Source organism: Canis lupus, chromosome 1 (genome assembly GCF_048164855.1).
Source record: "Canis lupus baileyi chromosome 1, mCanLup2.hap1, whole genome shotgun sequence".
Taxonomy (NCBI): Eukaryota; Metazoa; Chordata; class Mammalia; order Carnivora; family Canidae; genus Canis; species Canis lupus.
The window spans coordinates 90,650,911-90,668,365 of NC_132838.1; the positions used below are offsets into that span (position 1 = coordinate 90,650,911).

Genomic DNA, 17,455 nt, shown 5'->3' on the forward strand with positions numbered 1-17,455 from the left:
CAGAAAGAGAGCCAGAGAGAGAGCACATGGGCGAGTGGGAGGAGGGGGCAGAGGGAGAGAATCTCCCGAGGATGCCCCTTGAGGGAAGAGCCTGAGGAGGAGGGGCTCAACCCCCCCACCCTGAGATCATGACCCTGAGCAGAAGCCAAGAGTCCAGGCCTAACTGACTGAACCAGGTGCCCCTAAAATAAATATTCCTTTTTGGGTTTTGTTTAAGATTTTACTTGTTTATTTATTCATGAGAGACACAGAGAGAGGCAGAGAGAGAGAGGCAGAGTTATAGGCAGAGGGAGAAGCAGGCTCCCTGTGGGGAGACTGATGCAGGCAGGACTCAATCCCAGGACCCTGGGATCATGACCTGTGCAGAAGGCAGGCGCTCAACCGCTAAGCCACCCAGGTGTCCCTAACTGGGAAAAATTATAAAACATTTATATTCTTTTCTTAAGCAAAAGGTAAGGAATAGGACAGGATTTAAACTTCTGTTGCTAACTCACAGTGGGGCATTACTTGTGAGAAACCATTCATTGCCCAGTCTTAGAAAACAGGGGTGCCCTCGGGGTCTGTGCTCTGGGTAACGCAGAGCCCCCCCTGCCAGGGTGCTTCTCCTCCCTCCCATGGGCGCCCACCCCTGCTGCTCTGCCCCCGTGCTGCCTTTGAGTGGCACTTTACTGTGTCCCGCAGCCTTCCTCGGGGCCTGAGCTGGCCCCAGATGCTCAGATGATGTGAGGACAGCGTGCTTTGCGATAGATGTTTGCTACTCGGATTTCTGTCTCCAGGTGCCAGGCTGGGCTCCTAATTACTGACCTGTTGGGAACAGTTTCCTGGGGTGAACAAGCCAACTGCTCAGATCCTCGGAGCTGCCTGCTGGGCCCCCCTCGTCTTCCGCCGGTGCTTCTAGATTGCCCCTGTAGTATTCTGAAACAACCGCTCACACTACGATCATGCTTGTTCTCTTGCACACATCTTTACATATGTAAGTCATTGCCTCATTACAATTCTCAGGTCCTTTCCAAAGTCCAGTAGAAGAAACGGAGGCTTGGAGAGGGTGAGTGACTTGCCCAGGAGCAGCACTAGCTGGTAAGTGGCAAGGCCGTGACTCTAACACAGGCAGCCTTCATTCCTATAGACCCCGCCCTGCAGCGCTGACTGCCATCCCCCATCCTCCACCCCCATCACGATTCTGGGCATCTTACCAGTAACTGATCCCTCCGATATTGTCATCATCGCCTCACAGGGACCAGAGAGGTTAAGTGGCTTGTCCAAATCACACAGTGATTGGCAGAGCCACCACTTCCACTCCTCAAACACTTCAAGGATGGAGACCTTCATCCTTCTCCATTTGCCTATAGGATAGAGGCCAAATTCCTCACTGGCAGGCAAGGTGCCACGCTATCTTTCCACCCTTATCTCCTGCTGGGCTCCAGCTTGACTCTTCTGTTCCAGACTGGCACACCTTTGCCCTCTCCCCCAACCTGCAGGCTCAGTCTCAGCATCCAGCCTCCCATCTGTCGTTCCCACAGCCTAGAAGGTTCTGTTTTCCCCTTTGTGCCTGCTCAGATCCTGCGACACTGCAGGCCACAGGGCAGTCCTCCTCTTACTCCGGTCCTCCACACAGTGCCCGATGCTCTATTCCTCTTGCTCCTCCCCAGATTGCTCCTGCTCATATCACAGGGCATTGCCCACATGCAGCTGCACGCGGAGTCTTTCGTTCAGGCCAGTGGACTGAGCGCTCCGCACTTGACCCTTGAGCTGAGTTTTTTTTTTTTTTTTAAAGATTTTATTTATTTGTTCATGAGAAAGAGAGAGAGAGAGAGAGAGAGAGAGAGGCAGAGACACAGGCAGAGGGAGAAGCAGGCTTCATGCAGGGAGCCCGATGTGGGACTCTAGGATCACGCCCTGGGCTGAAGGCGGCGCTAAACCGCTGAGCCACCTGGGCTGCCCTTGAGCTGAGTATTTTGACTCATACACTGTCTCGCTTCATATATATGGTCAGAAGCAGCACAGAGAATTTTCCCTGTGATCCCACCAAGACCAGGGGCTAGGGCTGCTTTCCATGGACGAAATGCAAAGTAGATGAAATTTATCATAAACGCTTTCTAATATAGCTCCCTCCTCACTAAATTATACTAACATGTGGGAGGCTATATGTATATATGCCCTGCTTTCTCCCACCTCTTTTTTTTCTTTCCAATATGGAAATAATATTAACAACAAAAACAACAGACTTGTGACTGGGTTCCAAATACTTCTCTAAGCACGTCCTGAGTATTATTAACTAATTTAGTCTTTCTATCAATCCTTTGAGGCAGATATTATTATGCTCCTATCACAGATAGGCAGACTGAGTCACAGAGAGGTTAAGAAACTTGTCTAAGGTCACAGAGATGGGATTCAAAGCAAGGCATTTAATTATGATGCCATACTGCCTCACTAATAAAATAATATATTTGTTTTTTTTTTTTTCTGATGGTGAAAGTAATGCCTGCTAAATGTGTTTAAAAATCAGTTAGTAAAGTGTAAGCATCACAGAACTATGGCAACTGTAAAGCAAAACATGTAATAATTTTTTGGTGCAATGAACTTGGTTTCCAAGTTCTTTTATTTTTATTTTTATTTATTTGTGATAGTCACAGAGAGAGAGAGAGAGAGAGAGAGAGAGGCAGAGACACAGGCAGAGGGAGAAGCAGGCTCCATGCACCGGGAACCCGATGTGGGATTCAATCCCGGGTCTCTAGGATCGCGCCCTGGGCCAAAGGCAGGCGCCAAACCGCTGCACCACCCAGGGATCCCGGTTTCCAAGTTCTAATGCTAAGAATGCTGGTAAGCTGGGGCTGACCACAGGGCTGAGGCAGGGCCAGTTTGGCCCCAACCCGGATGTCAGCTCTTACCACACAGCCATGGGGGGAAGAGACAGAATGGAGGGTGCCAGAATCTGGATCGACTTTGCAAAAACATAAAATAAAAACAAAACAAAGTATAAGGAGATTATCACCCATAATCCGGTAACCCAGGGAGAGTTATTAGCCTATCAAGCAAATATAAATCCACATTTGCTCTCATTTCAGAAATGGAACCACATTGTATATCATGGTGTTTTTCGTTTACATGTTTGTTTGTTGAGGCATGATTTTTTTTTTTAATTCATTTGAGAAAGAGAGAGACAGGAGAGAGCATGAGCAGGGGAAGAGGGAGAGGGAGAGGGAGAAGCAGATTCCCCACTGAGCAGGGAGCCTGACACCAGGCTCTATCCCAGGACCCTGAGATCATGACCTGAGCCTAAGGCAGACACTTAACTGATGGAGCCACCCAGGTGCCCCAAGGCATAATTTATATACCTTAAAATTCTCTCAGTTTAGTCATACCTATAATTTTTTTTCATACCAATAATTTTAATAAATTTGCAGAATTTTGCAACCATGACCACAATACAATTTTAGATCATTGCATCACCCCCAGAAAGACCCCTTATACCCATCTGCACTTCCTCTCTGTTCCCAGCCAGCCCCTGGTGACGGCTTATCCTCCCTAAATTGATTTGCCTCTTTTGGACATTTGATATAAATGGTTACATACAATATATGGTATTTTGAATCTGCCTTCTTTTTCTTAGCATACTGTTTTCAGAGTTCATTCTTTTTTTTTTTTTTTTCAGAGTTCATTCTTACTGTAGAGCGTATCATTACCTCATCCTTTTTGAGGACTGGATAATAGTCCATTGTATGTATATAGCACTTTGTTTATTCATTGAAGCGTTAAAGGATTTGTGTTGTTCCTTTTTTTTTTTTCATGCAGCCCCAAAGGGGCAGGATTTGTGTTGTTCCAAATGGGTGATGCTGGTATGGATATTCATGTCTTAGTGTTTGTGTGGATGTATGTTTTCATTTCTCTGCAGTAGATATCTAGGAGTGAAAATTTGATCATATTGCAAAGTTTTCCAAAATGGTTGTGTTTTACATTCCCACCAGCAATATCTGAGAATTTCAGGTTCTCTACATCCTAGCCAATACTTGCTACTGGACTGTGTTTTCGATCATAGCCATCCTGGTGGGTGTGCAGTGATGGTTCACTGTTGTTTTGATTCGCACTTCCCTAATGATTAACAATATCAAGCATCTTTCCATGTCTACATTGGCCATTCAAACATTTTCTTCGGTGAAATGTCCATGCAAAATGTTACCCATGCTTCTGATTGGGTTGTCTGTTTATTATTGAATCACAAGAGTTTTTATGTGTTCTGGATATAAGTCCTCTATCAGATAGATGATTTCCAAATATTTTTTTTCCAGCATTTGGTTTTTCAATATCTAAGTGCTACCTTCAGAAGCACAAAGGTTTTAAATTTTGATATAGTCAGTTTGTAATTTTTTTTGCTCTTATCACTTGTGCTTTGGTATCATATCTAAGAAGTCTTTGCCTAATCCTACCAAGTTTTAGAACAGACCCCTCCTTCCCCAACACTCATCAGTATGTCTTGGCCATCTGTCTAACTCAACGCACACTGATCTGCATCATCAACGCACACCTTCATAGCTCTGGTTTCTGGAAAGACAGGAGGGGAGAAAGAAGACAACAGGGGCAGACCACTCCAAATATCCAGAACCACTCTTGCTCATCCTTAGGGGCTCCCTACTTCCCTTCTGGATAACCTTGTGCCCTGTACCTCCTCTATGGTTTGTGAATAAAAGCTTTATTAGGCTATTAACTTCGTCACATTTTATGTTTTACTACCTTGTTCACACAGGTTCCTAGCCCCAAATTTTCTGTAGCCTTAAATTTCTCCATCACAGATTCTAGTGATGGGAGGCTCAAAAGACACATGTGTCCCCCTGTAATTTGGGATATGACAGCCACTGCTTCCAGCATTTACTTCATTCTCTCAAACTGGATTGAACCTTGGGAATGATTTGGCTCGAGCTAGGGTATTGAAGTATAAATATGTGGAAAAGGATAAATGATAGGTAGCAGCAGTTGGCATGTGTGTTTTAATGGAAGATTTAGGAATATTCCTCAATAAAATAGTGGTTATCCTTTAACAGGTTCCAGAATGAGATGAATGGTTGTTGCACCCTGGCCTCTGTCTGGAGTAGAGCTTCACTGGCTTGATGGTAAAGATATGAGGTACTGTGTAAAGCTAGAAGTTTCTTTGGGAAATATTTTCAGCCAGGAAGCACCAATGGGAGAAAATTCAGGCTCGAAGAAGGAGCCTGTGAGAGGGGCTTCAGAATAATAGGAAAAGTAGGTTAGAGCATTTCCAAGATCAGTGCTGAAAATGTTCCTCTGCTAAGAGAGGAACCAAGTGCAATGGTCTCCATTCTTTGCGGACCTACCCTCCCCCTGGGCTGGGGGCCTGGAATTTGGGGCCTGAGAACTAATACTGGGGAAAAGCAAGGAAAGTGGAGGAGAGGTGTTAGGGCAACCCCCTGGCTGGATAAAGGCCATTGTGGGGTTAGGGAAATGGTACTGAACAGGTAGGTAAAGGGCCAACACAGCTCTTTTCAGCTGGTTGGAAACTCTGAGGCTGAGAAATGCAGAGGGAGATCACTGAAGCCCTTTAAAACACAGCCTTGGGTCTTTAACTTTTTTCACAAGACAAGCCATATCCAACCACCACAGAGGCCAGCTAACTGTGTGGAATATACTGGAAGATCAAGAACCAGGGATAGGAGCTGGAAGCTACCACAGATCCAGACATGGGGAGGGCTGGTTGTTTGCAGGGACACGTGGGTGTGTAGGGAAGAAATCATCTGATCCACAGCCTTAGGGATGGATTTACTGTGTAAGTGAACAGAGAGGAACGGGTTGGGGGGAGGCTGTAAGACGACCGGGGGTTTCTAGAGGTATAACTGTACACAATGAATGCACATTTCTTAAGTGTAGAATGAATTTTGATAAAGGTCTTCATCTGCTAAGTAACCCCCCAACCCCATTCCAATGAGGTTTGTTAAGGGCTGAGTTTCACGCCCCTGCGTGCAGATCCTATGTGAAACATTTTTTTTTTCTATGCGAAGCATTTGAAGTGAGAAGCCACAAAGGCTGGAATTTCAGATTTCAGAGTCATTGGGAGCCCGCAGGTAGAAATCTTGTGAACGAATGAACACAAGGGCAGGAAGAAGTGACTGGAGAACAGAAAGACCCGATTTTTCGTGCGCCCGAGCCCCACACAATGAGGGTCTTAGTTGCTGATTAAGGGCAGAGACTTTTGTCGGGCCTACAATCCCCTACTTCTCTTAAGTGAGGAAGAACCCTTTTCCCGGAGTTGGCGTCTGCCAACCTGGGGTCTCCCGAGCTAACGGAGCTAACGCGGAGAGTGGGGGAAGGGAGCTGTAGGACCCCACGGGGTGGTCTGCACCTCCTCCAAGCAGCGTGCGCCACGAGGATGCACAAGTGCGTTCCAGCCCTGGGAGCTCTGCTTCCTCCGTGTGCAGCGAGCTCGGGCACCTGGGGGAGCGCGGGGATCGCGCTCTCCCCGGGGCTCTGCACCTCGAGGTGCGCTTGCAGACACCTGCAGCCACGCCCTCGGCCTTTGCAGCCAGTGCAAGCCGGCTCCCGGCTGGAACGCGGAGGCTAGAGTTGGGGGGCGGGGGCGGGGCCGCATTCCCTCGCGCCCTCTCCCGCCCAGGCAATCCCGGGAACGTTCTGAAAAGTATCCAAAAGTTCTGCGCTGCGCGCGCGCCAAAAGGAAAAAAAAAAAAAAAAAGGGCACAACCCCCCACCAGTCTGGGCGTTGTGAGTCCCGACCTCGCCACTCCGGCTGCACCTCGGGCCGCGGCGCACACGCCTTCTGCGCCTTCCGCTCCGGAGCCTCGGCCCCGGCTGCGCTCTTCCTTGCAGCCGTCTCCAGACCGGAGAGGGGCCCCGAGGGCCCTGGCGCTTCTCCCTGGGGCACCATGCCCAACGACGACGCATTCAGCAAGCCCTCCGCACCTTCGGAGGCCCCGCACGCCGCCGCCGGGGCACCGCCGCAGGGCAAGGCCGGGGGCTTTGGCAAAGCGGCCGGGGCGCTGGTCGGGAGCACCGGGGGCGCGGGCGCCGGGGGCAGCGGCGGCGGCTCGGGCTCGGGCTCCGGCTCGGGCTCGGGGGCGTCGGGCATGGGCTCCGCGAGCAAGAAGTCCCCGCGGCTGCCCAAGTGCGCGCGATGCAGGAACCACGGCTACGCGTCGCCGCTCAAGGGCCACAAGCGCTTCTGCATGTGGCGGGACTGCCAGTGCAAGAAGTGCAACCTGATCGCCGAGCGACAGCGCGTGATGGCCGCGCAGGTGAGTGCGGCGTCCGGGGCGCGGGGGTCAGCCCGCCCCCTGAGTCCCTGGGGCCCGGCGGGCGCCACGCGGTGCGGGGCTCCGGAGAGGCGCGCGGGGCCCGGGGCTCCCAGCCTCGCGGAGCTCCCGGTCCTCTGGGGTCCGGCCCGCGGAGCAGGGAGGTTGCGGGGTTTGCTGGGCGCTCCGGCCGAGAGTTCGGGTGCATGCCCCGTTGGGGGGAGATCTCAAGAATCCGTCCCCAGGATCTCCCGTCTCCGTTCCCGAGCAGTAAGTTGGCGCGGGGCTGGCCCTGTTCAGGAGTCCCCGATCCCGTCCTCCAGCAGACTTGCGGGGTTCGCGCCTTCGGAGGCCCCCCGAATCCCTAGGGTCTCAGATCATTGGCTCAGAGCACGGAGTGGCAATTCGCCTCTTGGGGGGGGGGTGGAGAGGGGCCCCCAGACCCGCTAGGATCTCTGCTCCCTCTTGCAGAGCAGAGTGGCCGGGTTCGCCCCTTCGAGCGGGGGAGAACGGCCCCCCAGTCCCCCAGGATCTCTGCTCCCGCTTTCAGAGCACAGAGTGGCCGGGCTCGGCCCTCCGGGGGCCCCGCGCACCTCGGACCTGGCGGTCCGAGTGGAGAGCTGGGAGCCCTCCCGCCGGGAGCAGGCCCCAGGGTGCCCGGCCTCCCCCGCACCTGGAGCAGAGAGGTGCACACCGGGGAGGGTGCCGCCGCCCTTCCGGGCCCGGGCGGGCCGCACGGTCCTTGTGGAAGAGCCGCGGCAGCGCGGGCGGGCGCAGGGGGGTCCCCGCGGCCCCGGGCGCCCTCCCTCCGGGGGTCGCCGCCCGCGGGCCCTCCGCGCGCCCCAGCCGTTTTGCGCACCGCGGGGATTCTCCTCGCCTTCCAGCCTCTGCACCTGACTCACTCAGGTACGAGTTGCTTGGAGTCTGGCTTAAAATGCACGCTGAAAAGTTTTTAAAAAGCGTGCGCAAGGGAGGGGGGGGGGAATAGGAAACGGTTTGAGGCTAGATCTGTAATTTAAAAAAAAAAAAAAAAACATTCTAGGCAGTTCGGTAATTTAGCATCTTAAACCAAAATGATTGTCTTGGTATCCTGAAAGGATTTTTTTTTTAAATTTTTTTTAAAAATTTTTTTTTACGTTTTTATTTATTTATGATAGTCACAGAGAGAGAGAGAGAGAGGCAGAGACACAGGCAGAGGGAGAATCAGGCTCCATGTACCGGGAGTCTGACGTGGGATTGGATCCCGGATCTCCAGGATCACGCCCTGGGCCAAAGGCAGGCGCCAAACAGCTGCGCCACCCAGGGATCCCGGATTTTTTTTTTTTTTTGAGAGAGAGAGAGAGAGAATAATATACATTCTTTCCAGCTAAAATTTGTTTCATCCTTTTAAGACAGTTTATTTAAGATGAAAAGATAGCAAAGAAAAGTTTACTAACGCGAGGTGCTACTTGTGGCTGGGAACGTGTGAATAACCTCCGTGGAAAATAATTCATCCAAGTGTGTAACAGAAAGGCCAGATAAATGCTTAAAGATTCTACTCTTTATATACACCTCATTTTAAAAAATGTGTCTGAAATTGGAAATATGTTGGCTTCGCAGATTGCAAGTGCAGTCATGGAATACAGGTTTTCCTTAGCTGTTTCTTTGGGGATTTTTAGTGTGATCTATAGTGGGGGAACAGATTATACTCATCCAGCCTTAAAATGCATCACATTTACTGAAAAAGACAGGGACGTTGAAGTTGTATTTGTAGACAGAAAAATCTTCTGAACATTGAGTTGTTGGCTTAAATATTATTGTGTGGAGAATATGCTTCGGAGACTAATTTTCCTGGAAATGTATTAAAATGTAATAAAAGCATGTATTTAAGTAGGGCCATTCCTTTTGAGTAAGCTTTATTCATAGGGGCACCAACTTGGAAAAAAACTGTTTGCTACATTAAAAACAAAAGCGACTCAGGATTACTTCTATAATATGAAACAAGCATTTTTTACACCAGAAAGGCTTGTGCTGTCCTAGATGAAATCCTGTAAAATTCCCCTGTACCAGCTGTTTTTTTCATTCTGAAACAGTGCAAAATGGATCTTCAATATGACCCTACTAACTGCATTTTAATCAATTGCCCGTCTTCCCTGATTAAATAATATTTCTTTAAAATCTTGGAGAGGCTTTCATAAAAATGTCCTCCTCCGTTTATGGCATATAAAATAAATATCCACATTTTTATGGAGCATCCATGAGATTTGTTTGAATCAGGATATAAGCATTCATTGACATACTTCAGAGATTTGTGGAGTTTTTTTGTTGCTATTTTTTGGCCAAATCCTTAATATTGTTTCTAAACTTGGTTAATAATAGAAAATCCAAGACTAAAGCTGGATCATTTAATCTTAATTGATTATTTAAGATTTTTTTTTGTAAGTTGAAGGCTCATGTTATGAGTAAAATTATTTGTGAGTTGATCAGCTTGCTAACCTTGGACTACAGTTTCCTTAAAACAATAAATAGTAGTTTGTGTTTCTGGTTTACATTTTTGATCTTGGCTTTTTGCTTTTATTTGGGCCTCAGAGGGAGGCACAGATAGTTTACTTTCTCATTTCACCATCACCAGTAGTCAAGTTTCAACAGAAAGTCTCCTTTTTTGTTACATGTGGTAGGCAAAAGTACAATTTAATTTCTTTACACTTTTCTTTTTTTTTGCAACCTTTAACAATGTTATTTAAAAGCAGATAAATTGAAGAGGGACCCTGAGGAGTCTCCTAGGTAGGTGAGGTCCCTTACACCCTGGCTTCCAGCCCCTTCTGTCCTGCTAGCATAGAGCCCCTGTCTTCTGCCTGTGTTTCTATCTGGCCTCCTCCTTCTCCATGGACGTCAGCGCCCTGTTCCAGCCCCATTCCCGCATTACTGCCCTGCATGCTCCCTCCATTCCGGAGAGCAGGGCCCTTCTGGGGTTTCCTGAGCAGTGCTTGCCTCTCCTGGCCACCCTGCTCCCTTGCTCAGGATAGTTCCGCCCCTTCATTCTTGCCTGTCCAGGTGTTAGTCATTCTGCTATCCAGGGATCCTCTTCTAGTTCCACTTCTAGCTAGTTTTTATGCTTACAGCCATTTCTGCCTTGCGAGCCCTGCTGTAGGATCGATGTGTCCCTCTCCTGGGGTATTTGCCACATTTCATGTTAAGCTGCATTTGCATGTTTGCCCAACTCCTATTTTTGCTTTTTGTCAGTGAGTACCTTGGGATCTCATCTGATCCTACTGAATCTTGCTGCTCGCTGGCCCCAGGACAGTGGCCTTTTACAAATGTCCTTCCTAATCCGTCAATGCTGACCTCTCTTCAGGTTGACCTCCTCTGCTTGGCGGACTCTACAGGTTTTCCGGATTCTCCTGGACCAACCTTATTTCCTGCTGTACATTCTCATTTGTGTAATGGACATTTTTTGACTCTGCTGTGCGCTCTCAGCCACGCCTCGGCTTTGGCTGCACATCCTACCTAGTTGCCGTTCAGAAGGAACGAGAGACTCTCAGACCTTGCTTCCGGAGCTCATAACTCCTGATGTCTGGGGATGAGCGGGGCTCCGGGGGTTTTGGCAAAGCCGGGTGAGTGATTCTGGAGCGCGGGAGGCTGACCTGCTTGCCCTGTGCTTCCCAGGTGGCCCTGAGAAGGCAGCAGGCCCAGGAGGAAGAACTGGGGATCAGCCACCCCATCCCGCTGCCCAGCGCCGCCGAGCTGCTTGTCAAGAGAGAGAGCGGTGGTAGCAACCCGTGCCTGATGGCCGAGAGCAGCAGCCCCTCGCAGCCCGCGCCGGCCAGCACCCCCACCACTGCGGCGTCAGGTAAGGGGCCTGGGGCTCTCGGGCCCGCAGAACCCATCTCAGGGCTATCCTGAGCCATGCATCACATCCAGAAGGGGTTCTTCCCCTGCAGGTCTGTTTTTGGCTACTTCACAGAGGAGATGGCCAGGAATTCTAAAATTGGGATTTTGGTAACCTGCTGGTGATTTGCTAAGTCTGGATTGGGACAGAGTCAGACTCACTGAGTATCAGAGGGGCAGGATTCCAGATTTCATCTCTGTCTGCCCTCCATTTTGGGGTTCACTGGGTGGGAGCTAAAAGATTTTTGTTTCCTAGAACTGAAAGTCCCATTTCTTTGGCAGGGGGCGCAGCCCATTTGGAGAAAGTGTCTTTAAAGGCCACCTCCTAGGTGTCCAGTTTTGGTGGGCATTGGGAAAGGAGGGGAGGCCCGTTCCATTGGGTTCGATTCTTTCCGTATGCTAAGACTATACTGGGGCCTGATGCATGTCATTTCATTCGTAGCTGTAGTAATCTGGATTGTCCTAACCCTATTTTATGCATATAAAAACTGTGGTGTAGGAAGTTTAAGTGCCTGGCTAAGTCCACAGAACTAGAAAGTACTTGACTTGATCCACGTGGCTCCAGAGCTCATTGTATTTACTGCACTGTGTCTCCAGATTGCCCCGAGAATCACTGTGGAAGCCCCTGGCCACATGGGGCCATTTAAATGTGACCTAATTACAGTGAAATAAAATGAAAACATTGAACCAAAGAAGATACAGTTAGCATTACTGATCACTAAGGAAATGCAAATCAAAACTACAATGCAATAGCACTTCACTTCAGCCATTAGGCTGGCTGCTATCAAAAAAGTTAAAAAACAAAACAAAATCCCAGAAAACAACAATATTGGCCAAGGGTGAGGAGAAATCAGAACCTTTGGGTGTTCTCAGCAGAAAAGAAAAGGGTTCAGTTGCTATAGAAAACAATATGGCGCTTGCTCAAAACTTAAAAATAGAATTAGCGGATGACTCAGCAATTCTGGCTGTTTACCCAAATGGATTGAAAGCAGGGTCTCCTAGAGATACACCGGTGTTGTTAGTAGCCTTCATAATAGCTAAAATGTGGGAGCAATCCAAATGTCTATTGACTAATGAAAGGATAAGCAAAATGTGTCTATGCACAGTGGAATATTATTCAGCCTTAAAAAGGAAAAAAATCCTGGCACATGCTACAACTTGGTTCACCTTGAGGGTATTATGCCAAGTGGAATAAGTTGGTCACAAAAAGGCAGATATTGTGTGGTTGTACTTAAAGTAATCAGAATCCTGGGGACAGAGGGTAGATTGGTGGTTGCCAGGGGCTGAGGAGGGCAGAGGGCAGAGGGAAGGGGCAGTTACTGTTTCATGGGAATAGGGTTGCAGTTTAAAGATGAAGAGAGCAGTGGAGGGGATGGTGTAGCAATAGTGGCACATTATGAATATGTTCAGTATTGCTATGGTGTGTATTTAAAAATGATTTAAGATGGTAAATTTTATGTGTATTTTACCATGTAAAAAGTGTTGAAAAATTCAAGCCCCTCAGTTCCTCACTTGCACATGTCAAGTGCCCTGTAGGCAAATCTAAAATCTAACTTGTGTTCTAGGTATTTAAAAATGCTAGAAGATGTGCGTTTCCATTTTTCTCAGAGTGCCATTTAATGGTAGGAGATCTAGATAGCAGGAGTTCTAAGAAATTCACCAAAGATCTGGGAAATCCTGCTGGCAAATAAATACGCATATTGTTGACCCTTGAACAACACTGCCCCCCCCCCCCCCCCCCCCCCCCCCCCCCCGTGCGGGCAGAAATGCATCTGTTAACTTCTGACTCTCCAAAAACTTAGCTGAGATAGCCTGTTGTTGACTAGAAGCCTTACCAATAACCGGAAACAGTCGATTAACAGATATTTTGTATGTTATACATATTATACACTGTATTCTTACAAGGAAGTAAGCTAGAGAGAAGAAAATATTATAAAGAAAATCATAAGGGGGAGAAACCCATTAATAACGCTGCCATATTTGTCGAAAAAAATCTGCATATAAGGGGACTCTTGCAATTTGGATCCGTATTTTTCAATAGTCTGCTGTTTTCCATGCTGAAAACATAAGCTGAGATGCACAGAACATCTCCAGAGTCTGCTAAGGCTCCCTGAAATACAGCCTTGCAGTGTGGTTCCTCTTACCTGAGCGGTTCACAAGGTGCTCTGTTTGCTGTGCTCACCAGCTGGGCTAAAGTTACTCAGCTGCCTGCCATGTGCTCACTGTGCAACTTCGAACAAGTCACTTAAACTGTCTGGGCCTTTTGTTTTCTCTTATCAAAAATGAGGGAGGTGATCTGGGAGGGTTTTGGAGTTTGAGTCATGACCATTATAAGTAAGGTAAAGGTAAGCAGGCCCCGAAGAAGGCCAGCGACAGAGGGAACCCTGGTCTCCAAAGAGCAGGTAGGTGTGTATGTGTTCCTGTCACTCCGTGTGCTGCTGGGGCTGTGGGTTCTGTAGCTCTCCAGGAGAAGCAGGTTTTCTTTCTCTTTCCTTTTTTTTTTTTTTTTTTGGTTTGGTTTCTCGTAATATATGCTTACAAGACTTTCCAAACTTCCCTTTTGATAGGAAGAGAATATCAGAAATAGGATTTTTACTTTGAAATCATATGCTATGGGTTTTTTTTTTTAAGATTTTATTATTTATTCATGAGAGACAGGCAGAGACATAGAGGGAGAAGCAGGCTCCCTGTAAGGAGCCCAATGCGGAACTCGATCCTGGGACCCTGGGATCACGACCTGAGCCGAAGGGAAACGCTCAACCACTGAACCACCCAGGCATCCCTCATATGTTGTGTTAAAGGTTGATCACCAAATAGTACCAGGTCAGGGCTGCTCTGGTGGATTTAGCTGGAGGGCTGAAATGGGAGAGGGATGTGTCAGGAATAAAGAGGGGGATGACTCATTTGATTTTCACAAACACGAGGTAGGAACTACTCCCATTTGCAGACAAGGTAAGGAAGCTGCCCCAGAATAAAGCTAAGTTGAGCTGGGATTCAGTCCAGAGCCCATGGATTTTCCATTTTCCATTTTCCCTGCCTATGAAGAGAGGCTGTGGGAGCAGTTGTCATGTTTCCTTAGGAAATGGGATGATGGACAATCAGGGTTACGGTTCACTCCTCCCAAGGGACTCAGGGCTGCCGGGCAAATGAGAACAATGTGAGGGGCAAAGGTCCCTGCAATTCGCTGTTGTCCCACTGGTCTTCATGGGGAGCAATGCAGGGAACGGCCGGTGATGGGTAGACGTCCAGGCTGGCCAGTTTGTAGGGCATGGCAGGTGAGCCTGGGTTAGCCTGCTGTCCTGCACCCACCTTGGGGTGGGGATGCCATGGTCAGCTTGTCTACCCCCAGACAGGAGCTGGAGAGTGGGATCTCCGGCTCGATGGAGTTCAGCATGACAGGTGTCCTGGCGGAGCATTTCAGAGTGGCAACAGGCAAAGTTACAAATAGAAGCAGCAGGGGAGCAGGATAGAAGGGTCAGGGTCAAGGAGGATGTGACCAGATTCCCTTCTTTGCCTCTGGAGCTGGTAGACCTTGGAGTCACTTTGGAGTCGGGAATGGACACTCAGAGGGAGGAGGATGCGGAAGCCAGCGGTGTGCTGGGCTCCTGGGCTCTGGAGACTTCTCTCTGGTCGCCTTGGGTGCCACGGGCAGGGGGTTCTCCCCTGGTCAGCCCACCTCCATGGGGCAGGAGCCGCACATACATGGCCTCATGCCCAGCACTCGCACCACAGCTCTCGCGTTGAGCTTGATAACTTCTAAGCCCGTTGTCGAACTCGAACCTGGGACCCTGGGATCATGACCTGAGCCAAAGGCAGACCCTCAACCACTGAGCCACCCAGGTGCCCCGGGGCTGAACTTTTGAACATAGTTTGCTACAAACAGAGCTTACGTTAAATTTCCAGAAATTGGGATCTATTTAAAATAACTCATCCTAGGAGGGGGAAACAGTACAAAAGCATATTCAGTGAAATGGGATTGTACTTCCCATCCCAACCCGCAGGCCCCTTCTGTTTGGCATTCCAGGATTACTCACGGCCCCTACGGCTTATGTAGATCTATATTTTTTTAATGTATTTAACATAATGGCAGTGTTCCTGGTTGCGTGTAATTAGGTTGTTTTTTCTTCACTTAAGACAGCTTGAAATTTTATAAATGGCTGGCATCCCATTATATAGATGTGAAAGGCTAGGACTCGAAATTATTCGTGAGGGATGAAAGCCATGGATGTGCTCAGACAATAGTGGCCCTACCGACCTGGCTCACCCCGGGGACGAGCTGTTCCCCTTCTCTCTCTGATACCCAACCTGTAGTGTTGACAAGGGCAGTAGCTTAGCGAAACTCAGTAGATTTTTTATGTCCTTGAAGTGTCTCACTATCTCCTCTTGGCTCCCAGAAGTGCCAAAGTGAGAGTGGAAAGTGCCCAAGAATTATTGCTGAACTCTAAGGATGCTGTGAAGGAAACTGGGTTTATTACCAAGCTGTTGTTTCATTTATTGGAGAAAGGGCTCCCTTCAAGGAGAATAACAATGTACCTAACGTCCCTCCAATCCTTCACCAGAGGTTGGCTACAATCAACCAAAACACAGACTGAGTAAAACACACACACACACACACACACACACACACACACACACACACATACAAGACTGAAGATTCCTAGAATAATGGGTGTGAGTGATTCTTACTGTTACTGTCATCTATGATTGGGGGTACTACCTCGGAAGGAATAGCCTTTTTCTTCCCCCTAAATATTTTATTTATTTATTCATGAGAGACACAGAGAGGCAGAGACACACAGGCAGAGAGAGAAGCAGAGAGGAGCCCAATGTGGGACTTGATCCCAGGACCCCGGGATCTTAAGCCAAAGGCAGATGCTCAACCACTGAGCCATCCAGGTGCCCCAAGAAATAGCCTTTTGAAGCAGTGTCCTGTTCATTGCTGTTTCTTACACTACCAGGATCCAAAGAAAAAAAAAGGTGAGCATTTTTGATTACAGGTAACAATGAATTAAAGCAACTTCAGCATTGCATCTGTGGCTTTACATTTTTAATTTTAGCATAAAATTGATTTATTTTAATTTTCAAAGTTGCTGACTTTAAAAAGACGCTCACGGGCAGTCTTCTGCTTTGCAATGTGGGCTCATCTCTGTTTGATTTGATACTCCTTCTCTGACCTGCAGGGCCTGACGGAGGCTGTTTGCTCCCGTGGAGGGCTGTGCGGTTCCTGGCCTCTCCTCTCCTGCGCACGGCCGTCAGATGAAGGGTGGCATTGTAGGGCACTGGTTCTGCATGTGTGTCCTTTGTGAGTCAGGACCTGAATGTTATCGCCCTCGGGCCCTCCCTTCTGGAGCACTCTGAACTTACACACACACACTCACATTCACACTCCCTCACATCAGAGCACCTCCTACCGTCTCCAGCCTTCCCCCTGCAGCCGGCCTCCTGCAGCCTCCAGCCTGAGGCCCGCCTCCCCTCACCTGTCTCCTGTTGGAAGGGTCAGTTAGGTCTGTGCCTGATAATGACAGGGTCCTCCCCGTCTCTCCTTTAGTGGTAACTTCTCACTTTAGCATCCAGAGAGAGAGAGAGAGAGCACATGCTGGTAGGAGACACTCAACTAACTGCTAATGGGCAATAACTTTTTGAGTGTCTTCCATGTGTTGGGATGCCGTATAGATGTGAAATGGGGCAGTTTGGAAATTTGTGGAGTTGGGCCCATGCAGTTTTTACTGGTAAGAAATGTGGCTAATGAACCAACAGTTGGAAGATACTGAGTTTATAGATTTTTTTAGTTCTAATTTTTTATTATTTTTTTTAAGATTTCATTTATTTGAGATAGAATGAGAGAGAGAGAGAGAGAGAGAGAGAACGAGCATGGGCAGGGGGTAGAGGGAGATGGTGAAGCAGATACCCTGCTGAGCAGGAACCCCGATGCAGGACTCGATCCCAGGACCCCAGGACCACGACCCGAGCCAAAGGCAGATGCTTAACCACTGAGCCACCCATATAGATTAAAAAAAAACAACCTAGGGCACCTGGGTGGCTCAGTCAGCTAAGCATCTGACTCTTGATTTTGGCTCAGGTTGTGATCTCGGGGCCGTGGGATCGAGCCCCACATTGGACTCCTCGCTCTGAGTGGAAGGAGTCTGCTTGGGATTCTCTTTTCCTCTCCTTCTGCTCCTACCCCCTGCTCACATTTTCTTTCTCTTTCTCAAAGAAAGAAAGAAAATCTTTAAAATAAAAAAAGAAATGCAGGGTTTAAACCACTAATTGGTTGGGTAATAGCATGCACAAAAGATGTTAAAACATTTGATAGGTTTACGTCTATCTCCTTTGTG

At 48.4% G+C, this 17,455-nt stretch overlaps 1 protein-coding gene across 5 annotated transcripts in view; it reads left to right on the forward strand.

The window, feature by feature from the left end:
- The first annotated feature begins 6,716 nt into the window (after positions 1-6,716).
- Positions 6,717-17,455, forward strand: part of DMRT1 (doublesex and mab-3 related transcription factor 1) — a 113,550-nt gene continuing 102,811 nt past the window's right edge. The window contains exons 1-2 of one of the 5 annotated variants that reach the window (XM_072839500.1): positions 6,717-7,256; positions 10,899-11,082. In XM_072839500.1, coding sequence (XP_072695601.1) covers positions 6,888-7,256; positions 10,899-11,082 — 553 coding nt within the window. In that variant the 5' untranslated portion in view covers positions 6,717-6,887. The remainder of the gene's footprint in view (positions 7,257-10,898; positions 11,083-17,455) is intronic. The other 4 variants (XM_072839518.1, XM_072839529.1, XM_072839493.1 and 1 more) reach the window with 4 other exon arrangements.